Below are 9,973 nucleotides of genomic sequence, written 5' to 3' on the forward strand. Positions count from 1 at the left end.
GCTTTTGTTACTGTAACAAATTTCAACAAGATTTGAGTCTAAGTTGAAAGAATACAAAAGACTGCCATGCTGTTCACAGATTTATTATGAAACTTTTTATTTTAATTTTTAACAGTAGACACAAGATAGGTACAGAGAAGGTCATTAGTAGCAACACACAAAATATTGCAAGCAAAACTGCTGTTTTGTCATAAAGTTAGAAATTAAATTACATTATGTTGATACAAAAAATAAAAAAAAAATACCATAAATGGCAAACCAATTAGTTACATTGCAAAATGCATTAAAAGAACTAAAACATTAATTTACTATGCCACTACCAATAAATATTTATTGCAAAGGTGAAAACAATTTACTTTAAGGAAGTTTATGAAAAAAGAAAAAACAAATCACAACAAACTAAGTTATGAGACATTGTCAATATCTAATGGTATTGATAAGATTTATATCTGAATATAAATGTTTAGTTCTGCTGAGTTGTGGATTTTTGTAAAAGTACTTTTCAACAAGTAAACATTTTTCATAAAAGCCCTTTTTAAAAAAAAATTAGTCATATATATGTAACATAAGCTAAAAAAAATGTACCAATAATGAACTGAGTTAACTCATAACCTTAGAGTATCAGCCATGGTATTGCTCTAATAACAACACAAAAATGTATAACTGTGCACATATTAATCATGATAACATAGAAATTTAAATACAAAAAGTAAATGACTAGCTAAATGCATGATAAAATTGTGAATGGCTATCCACAGATGATATCCCTCAAAAAGACATATCAAACAAAGGAAACAGATTTGTTCACATAGCGTGGCTGGTCATCTTTTTCATAAAATAATTATGTTGGTATAAAGTTTAATTGAACTTTTGATCTGTCTTAACCTTCAATTTGTGAAAACAGCCACCATATAATACAACCATTGGGACAGTTAGCTAACTTGCCAACAAGAATAAACTATTTAATTCATAGAAACCTGGTTACATATCTTTAAAAACCATTTTATGTATCTTCAGACCTGAGGCTTTAGTAAGGTAAGATAACTTCCGGTAAACAATAAGACTAATGATGATTTAGTGAGAAGATAATTGACTGAACAATGTGGAGAGCCCAAGAGTACAATGAAACAACATGCAAGTAAACATAGCACCAGAGTTGAGTATTAGTGAGGGGGGAGTAATACCTTCTCAGCTTAAATTATAATTATTTTTATATATCTTACAAATACCATAGTCTGTAAAACATTTATTCAATTTTTATTTTTAAAATAACGAAAACTTTCACTGATAAGAATAAACAACATGTAACAGAGTGCTGCTCCTGCAGTAGCCTTCTCTTATGTATATAGATAAATACATTGGTATCAAAAACTTCATATCAGCACAAGCAATTCATAGTTAAAACTATAAGAATTTATAATTGTTCAAAGCTCTAAGGCTTTCTGTTTTGATTGATTACAATTTAAAAACACTAATATTGGAGACTTGTTAACAACACCTATTAAATTAAAAATGCATTTCAAATATGTACAGATAAATTTTTGTTATGTTAAAAAAAAAAAGAAATATGGCACAAAAAACTCCTCTTCATATTTTCAATTTTACTTTGATAAACAAAGTCCACATTGTTTTTAGCACTAAAAACTGGAAGAAGAACTGTTACCAAAATACAGCTGTAAAAATCAACTTTAAAATGCAAACATGACAACCTCTCTTCAATACTGGCCGTGTAAAGTCACTAGTTACTGTGTAGTTTATACACTTGAGTAAAACAACTTCTTACAATCCTGTAGTCCTCCTCACAACTTTAAAGTGACCACTTGGATCAGGGATAAAATACTTCTCCCAAAGATCACTGTGCTGAGCTGTTCTACCCCATGGCTTAAATGGGCCATTCCAATGTAATAATTTAGCTTTTTTCACAAAAGATTTGCTGTAGGATGTACCTGCACTAGCACCTACAATTTAAAAAAAAAACAGAATTATAATAGCCCTCACTGTCAAGAATAGAAGAAACAGGAGATTTTACAACTTTCTAAAACCCTGAGCAGCCTACAAGTATATACATATATACCTTGATATATTTGAAAACACTCACCCAAATGACGAACGTGCCACAGTGGATCAATGCGAGAAAACTTGTTATAGAAGACAATCATCATTGGGGGCTGAGATCCTCCACCTCCCCTTTCATTACCATAAACTTCTTCTCTGTGGAGGCAATTGTTTGAAATGGATGTAAATAATGGCTTGCTATTTTTTTATTTACTGCAAATAGCAAATTTGACTTCAAAAGCAATTTTTTAAAATTAATTTATTATGCCAAAAAGATTCTGGGAATAGTATAATCGAAAACTCCCAAGCTTTTGATATGCCAGTAAAAAAAACAATGTACTTAGTGTTGAGTTCCATCCAGTATTCCAGCTGGCTGGTAATATTCTGTGAATGCCAGTCTGACAAGTTGCTGACAAACACGCCAGTGTTAAAAGAACAGGCTGTAGGTTTAATGTGCATCTGCTGGATGTGCTCATTTTTAAAGTCCAGAAACTCAGCATAGATATTCTAGAAAATAAAGTTTTTAAGTTTTAACTTTAACTGTATGCAATAATTAGAAGGAAGTTAACTCACTCTAAATTTTTGTAACAAAAATATAAAAGAGAAGAATTTCTAAAATAAAAAAATGATACATAGGGCTGATAATGAGAGATTATACACACGTTTAGTCTACTTAATCTTTTGTTCTGCCCTTGACAGTCCTCAGAGAAAGCTGCAATGTGCCCTTTTTCTAATGGTGTTTTATAAAGTTCTTCTATATCTCCTGTTCAGATATAAATTAAGAGCAACATAGTTAATGATTTGTAGCTTCAGCAAAGTATAGCTTCATTAACTCTTAACACATTTTTTTTTTCAAAATACACAAAATGATCTGATAAACTATAAAATGTATTATTTTGTTTAAATACAATATTCTCATGTTCTTAAATGCATAGTAGAAAAAATACTTTAAAAAGCATACTATTCAGGTAATTGAATTGTATTTAGTTATAGCAATATAGGCCTAAATCATAGCATTACGGGCAAGTTATTATTTTATTTTTAAAAACATTTCTAAATAACCAACTCAAACTAATTAATATATTACAAGTGTGTGTGTATTACCTTGAACTATACAATCATCATCAATGAATATGATTTTCTCTTTTAAAAGGGGGAACAGCTTAGGCAGATAATACCGTGCATAGTTAAGCTGTAAGTAAAGAATTGATTACACTACATCAAGATACAAGTTTTTATTTAACAAGCAACATTTATATTGCTAAAGGTTTTTATCTAGTTAGATCAGGCATTAGAAGAACACCAAAGCAGGAAAAAAAAACTTACTGGACTTCCAAGCTCTTTTCTACCTCCTCTGATTTTAATTCTTCCATCAACCCATTTAGCTGGGAATGCTTTTAGTTCATAATCAATGTTTTTTAATTTTGATGTTTTTATCCAAATACTGTAAAATGCAATAGATTTATTTTATTAGAGGGTTAATTCATGCACATCTAGTAGTAACTACCTATGTAACACAGACAATGAAGTAATGCCTGAAAATTGTAATTCCTAGTAATCTATATTGGTTTGAACATTAGCTAAATTACTTCAATTATATTAAGTAACATAAAGGCTTAACGCCATCTCAAATGATAAATTACACGGAGAGATGGAAATGGAAGCAGTTTCCAAATTAATTGAGAAAAGAAGATGGCGATGGATAAGGCACGTACTAAGAATGAATCCAGAAGACATCGCAGGAATGGCGCTAAATTGGACGCCTCAAGGTAAAAGAAATCAAGGAAGGCCAATGGAGATGTGGAGGCGCACAGCTGGGAAGCAGCTGGCAGAGGCAGTGCTGTCATGGGGGACTGTCAAGTAAATTGACCAAGAAAATTGACAGTGACTGACAAAAGTGGAGGGAGCTTTCTGTGGTGGACCCATGTGTCTTGGGCACAAAAAAGAAAAGATGATGATATTAAGTGAGAAAAAGTATTTATATAGTACCAGTGTAGTTGTATCATTGTATGGTTGTAAGTGTAACACAAACCTGACATGATCCATGCTGTTTTCGTCCACAACAAGGTGAAACTTGACAGGGGACTTGGTGTTGGAAATAATACTGTTAATTAAAGCAATCATGCCTCCTGAAAGGATAATAAATTGTGTTCTTTCTTTACTGTTCTCTAATACTATCATACATATGAAGCAAAAGAAGATCCAAGTAAATAATTACATTTTAAAAGTGATTTTAAATAGACAAGTATACCCCTCACAACCACAATAAATCATTTGTTGAAATAGCTCAATTCTCTTCTCTAAATTCAAACTTATGAATATAAAGACTATTATACTGACCCAAAGTTTTTTCATCAGATGTAATACAAACATGTAATGCTTGTTTGTGTACATCATCAAAATTGCTGAGTGAAGTTGTATTTGCCAAATGTGATCTCATATCATAAGAAGATTTATCACTCTCTGAAGTCAAGAAAAAAATCCATTTTAAAAGAAATAGAAAATAATATTTTTTTAAATTTCAAAACATAACTAAAATGAATTAATTATTTTTAAGCCAACAAACATGCTGACTTACTCTTGGGTTCTGATTTTGTTCTTAAATTTAAAAAATCTGGGATGTGATCTGGAAGCCAGATGTAGCACAGTGTACCTATCCAAAACACTGCCAGCAAGGCACCCACTGTAATTGTAAGGACATGCATAATTCATTCAGAAATTTAAAAAAAAAAGGCTTAGTAAGGGTAATGAGCCATAGATGTAGAGATCTTTACGGTAAACATATAAATATAACTCACCCTTCCTTGCGGAGAGAATTCCCATTTCAAATATCATTCAAATTTTCTGTAAAAAAAAAATTATTTTGTCAATCTAACGCTGGTATGGCATTTTTGTAGGAGCCATTTTGTCAAAGTCAAAGTCAGTGCCCGATTCACTGCAGTCTTTTAGCCACAGGCCTTATTTGCAGGAATGATGTGTTGGGGACTTTTTGTCATACATCTCAAGATAGCAGGTTTGCAGTAATTATGATTGTTTCTTCCTACCAAGGTATACATTTTCACTAATGTTTAATTTTCATTATAATAATAATATATATATATATAATTCACCACCACGTACGCTCACTAGGCATGTCGCTACCACCCCACCTGTCTGGTGAGCTGTGGTTCACAACAAATGTTTACTTTACCTTACTACATTTGCTTTATCTTTTAAGAGCTTAAAACGATCGTCCTAAATCTAGCTAAATCAAACGGCTCTTTAGTAAATTGTTTTTTTAATGCTGGCTGTCTAGCATGCAGGATATGTGAACTTAAAAAAAAAATTACCAGAAGTAGCGAAGTAGGTCTGTTTTTCAATTGGCTTGAAGAATAGGGGGGGGGGGGGGGGAGAGAAAAAGTGAAGACACTGACAATCTCGTGTACGCGTGTTAATTCTATGTCGTGTACTATAGGCCTGCTGAACTCAGAGTGACGATGTTTGGAGATTTTATTTAAAAATTTTTAAAAGTTCACACGTTATGTTTTCAATATGAAAAAAAAATGAAATGTAAAAAAAAGACTCTGAGCTCCACGTCTATGAACTTCAGCTTCCACACTGTTGACTCAATATAATGTGAATTGAGTTAAAATGTATTTGTATTTATAGACTATCATAACTATCATATTATTTTAAGCATGTTTAAAATTAGAATTTGAAATAAAAATATTTATTATGGCAGCATTTAAAAACTTGTGTACACAAGTTCACGACGTCCTGTTATGCCGGCTGAGGAGCAAGAACGTGGATTTGGCTTTCATTTTCCATTCTAGGATAATTTTAAAATTCTCTCTTTTCTCAGCCACTGAGTAAGCTAGATATTTAAATGTGGTGTCAAATGTTCTCTTAAGGGGTAAGGAACTTAACAGTGTATTTGAAATAACAGAATATTTTAATTTTAAAAATCCATAATTCAATGTATAGGCCTAATACTAATGACAGAATATTTTAATTTAAAAAATCCATAATAATTATATAATTCAATCTAGATCTACTATTTAGGCCCTAAATTAATATTAATATTATTTAATAGTTTTAATATAATAATAGGCCTAATACTGTAATACTAGATCTCTATTTATTATAGATCTAGATCTGTATAAAATTTGGTAAAACTCCATTTTAGCGTATTTTATTCTCAGCTTCTTGTACCTCCAGTTGAGCGTATTTTATTATATTAACCGGGGGCGTATTTTATTATATTAACCGAAACACACCAAAACATTAGGAAAACACGATTTATTTATTTGTATTGTATTTTTGTTTTAACAAATGAATAAAAATGAATTTAAAAAAAACAAAGAGACTAGATTCTAACTTTGTTTTAGATTTTGATAATTTACTTTTGTCAAAACTTGAGAAAAATCCAAATTTAGAATATTGAATGTGCTATGTTCCTGTGTCAGTTAGAATTTTCATGGCAATGGGTGAAGTACGTAAACGTAACTCACAATTGGTAGTTAAGTTTGTATTGTTACAACTACAAGTATCTCCCAGACATGATACTATAAAATAAATAAACATTTATAATTTATGAACTTACAATAACCTCAAAACTGAAGCCAACACAATTTCAAACAGCTATTGCCCGAGCTATGATGACGTATGCTGATAATTAAAGCCAATATCAATGTGAACTCACAGTGAACCCTTGACCGTGTAGCCGTGTAAGGATTTTTCTCCTGCTGACGATCACACGCTATGTAATTGGAACAGTTCTAATTAAAATTTGAATTTCTAATGCTTTTTTACCTTTTCTAATTAATTAAAAACTTAGGTAATCTATCGTTTTGGGTACGTAAAATCGCCCGTGGCTATTTATGTACGAAAACGTTACCTCATTGTCAAGGCTTTAATAGAAGTATATTGTCATACTTTTGTGTCAAATATTATAGATAAATGAATAATAAACCTAAATCAATGGCTAAATATATCGATATAGGCCAGAAATTAACTTTAAACAGCAGTGTCTGAGAGCAAGATTTGCTATATAAACAGCAGCCATTTGTAAAATAGAGTGGCTTCCCCCTGAATCTGGCGCTAAAAGCTTATAAAAATAAAACTTAAACAAGATGGCTGTTATAGTAAATGAGCATGGTTGCATCTGTTGGAAACATCGCTAGAGCAAATTACATTGTCCGAACACTACGTGGGACCGAACACTTCGTCGGTTTTTGGCTCATAGAAACTTTAATTAGCATGTCTCATGCGAAACCACGGCGCCTGCACGTAAACTGTTCATTTATGAACACTTCCGTGTCAAGTACTTCCGTTTCCTCTCTCAAGAATTATTTTTAGAAAATTTTTAACGTTGCATGGTACGCACATTTCTATTTTTACACCAGCCAGATGAAGTGACCTAGGGTTGGACTTAGGGGCAAAACTTGAACCAATCAACGCTTAGCTAAAAGGTTACACTATAAATAGCTTCTATATATGTATGGAACATCGTAAATGTCAAGGTTAATGGGTTATTTTGTGCTTGAACAATAAAAAAGGGGTGTTCGCTAACTTTTTTGACCTTACATGGGACCGGACAGCAACACAAAAATATTATTAAATAAGAATTTAGAGCATAAAAGGGGCTGGTTATTGAAGGGAAAGGGTCAAAATAAGGTCAAGAAGGCAGTGGAATGCGAAAGAGGAGGGGGAATCATGTGACCTGGCTGGCTTAGCAGCGTACTGCGCGAGCCGCAATGGCTGAATGGGATGAACTTTGGGAGTGTGGGAAAAAGGTTTTATACTATTAAAATTACCTCACAAACAATCAATAACACAATATAAATGCATATAATATATGTTTTTATTCATTAAATTGACTTTAAATTATTCTAAATGAACAAAAAGTGCTTTGTCCGATGACGGGTAAAGGTGTCCGAACACATTTGAAATTGTATTACATGTGTTCGAACACACGTTAAGACCCCCCAGTCACTATAACAAGAATAGCTTAAGTTCTATGCGTATGAATACAAAATGACACACACATTATTAAAGTAGAATGATTGCGGATAGATATGATACTTTTTTTTCCTTCCTATGTTAAGCGGTTACTGAATGAGACCGAATGGAAGTTTTAAGTTGCGTTTTTTCGCGGTGTGTGTCCGGACAGTGTAATTTGCTCTAGTCTTCATTTATTACGGAAAAGTTTTAATTCAATTGTTTAAAAACAGGTACATAAATGAATCAAGGAAACATTTTTGAATTTTTTAAAACATAAATCCTCCTCAAAATGTGAAATAATTATTAAAATTTAAGGAGTCACCTGTTTTTCACATTACAAATCGCGGGCGATTTTACGTACCCAAAACGATAGATTACCAAAACTTAAATCACATTCATTAAAAAATAAGTAGATCTAGAATCTAGATCTAGTGTTTTCCTAACGTTTTTGTGTGTTTCAATTGTTTTTATTATAATATTAATAAAATACGCTCAACTGGAGGTGAATCATATGAATGTGAAGCGGGGAATAAAATACGCTAAAATGGAGTTTAACCTAAATTAAAATTTATAGGCCTAGGCTTACTATTACTATAAAATAATCTATTAATCTAGACTCTCTAGATCTAGTAGCTCATGATGACGTTCGAGTCAATCTATTTTTACGTCATTCAATAAAAAAGCTTACTTTCACTAATCACTATTAAATCTAGTATTATTGTTGATGAAGTTGACTTCCACGTAAACATAAACAAATGCGTAATGTTTTACATGTAGGCAGACATTTTGGAAATACCCGTATGAATTCAACTTTTTTTTTAAATAACCGAAATAAATAATTATTTTTGCAATGTAGATCTAGATTCTAGAACTGGAATCTAGATCTATTGTTTGACCCAAAATATATTACCAGCATATTAATAATTTGTTAGGCCTGTATTATGCATGGAATAAACACTTTTAGTCGCCCTTTTCGCTCAAAAAGCTTATCCTAAACTTTATTACATATTTTTTCAGATTATTCAATTTATTCTGAATGTTGGAATAGATCTATCTATTCTATATTCAAGAAGATGGAAAGAATTAAGTCACTTTTTTTTTGGGGGGGGGGGGGGGGGGAAGAGTTTAAAAAATTATTGCATGTTATTTTGTACATGAGGTATATAAACGCTGAAATAAATATCAACATACATTCACTTTTGATGTGCAAAACCAGCCAACATTTTAAACCACAAACCAACATAACTTGGTGAATGGTCTACGCGTCTGTTCTTGTGTTAATGGTGCTGTTAATGGTACTATTCACATCAGTTAGGGGGGATGTGGGGGTGTACAGTTATGTGCTTGGGCAAGATAATGATACTTGCATGATGACTGGCCACAGTAATTAATACACAAGGCAGCACAAATGTTTGATTTTGTAAAAGTATAACAAACATGTCAAGTTTCATCATTTTTTATTATTTCAAAAATGAGTCATATTAAGTGAACATTATGTACAGGTTTCATATGAATTATGAATGTATTTTAAATATGATTTTTACAATAGATGAGTTTATATCAAACAGCTCCCCAGTAACATGACAGAACTGAGTATTTACATAACCAAAATGTACCTGAGAAATGATTACTTCAAAAATATTGGCTGTAGTGTACACATAAAAATCAAATTTTACAAGGCACATAAATATAAAATGGTATAAAAATTATCAAATGATAATAAAAAGGAAATATGAACAAAAGTAATCAGCAGGTTTCATGACTTGTAACATAAATCATCAATACATCATAGAATTTCTAAGAGCTTGTTAGATAAAAACAATTATAGCAAGTAAAATTCTTCAGTAAATCTCTCTGATCTACAATTTTGATAGGAAAAAGAAAAGTAATTTATTTTAAATACAGTACTTGGATTGTTGACAATTTTTCATGTAAT

General features: G+C 31.5%; 1 protein-coding gene across 1 annotated transcript; it reads right to left on the bottom strand.

Moving 5' to 3' along the window:
- Positions 1-67: 67 nt before the first annotated feature.
- Positions 68-8,827, bottom strand: LOC131946800 (glycosyltransferase 8 domain-containing protein 1). Its single transcript, XM_059307742.1, has 11 exons — positions 8,726-8,827; positions 4,854-4,899; positions 4,634-4,738; positions 4,396-4,518; positions 4,088-4,184; positions 3,382-3,499; positions 3,160-3,247; positions 2,718-2,818; positions 2,396-2,562; positions 2,099-2,211; positions 68-1,958 (listed from the first exon to the last, which is right to left on the bottom strand). Exons 2-11 carry the CDS (start codon positions 4,888-4,890, stop codon positions 1,780-1,782), a joined length of 1,128 nt encoding a protein of 375 aa, XP_059163725.1. The 5' UTR covers positions 4,891-4,899; positions 8,726-8,827; the 3' UTR covers positions 68-1,779.
- Between the last annotated feature and the right edge of the window lie 1,146 nt (positions 8,828-9,973).

This window comes from Physella acuta, unplaced genomic scaffold (genome assembly GCF_028476545.2).
Source record: "Physella acuta isolate Inbredline_101_S28 unplaced genomic scaffold, ASM2847654v3 ptg000571l, whole genome shotgun sequence".
NCBI classification, from domain to species: domain Eukaryota; kingdom Metazoa; phylum Mollusca; class Gastropoda; family Physidae; genus Physella; species Physella acuta.

What these genes read in the sequence shown, in the direction of transcription:
- LOC131946800 (XM_059307742.1), bottom strand. Translation starts at nt 4,890, where the DNA reads ATGATATTTGAAATGGGAATTCTCTCCGCAAGGAAGG. An exon ending in AAAGATTAAGTAGACTAAAC is followed by an intron (nt 2,563 to 2,717) that starts GTGTGTATAATC and finishes TTTATTTTCTAG; the next exon opens with AATATCTATGCTGAGTTTCT. An exon ending in TGGATGGAACTCAACACTAA is followed by an intron (nt 2,212 to 2,395) that starts GTACATTGTTTT and finishes TTGCCTCCACAG; the next exon opens with AGAAGAAGTTTATGGTAATG.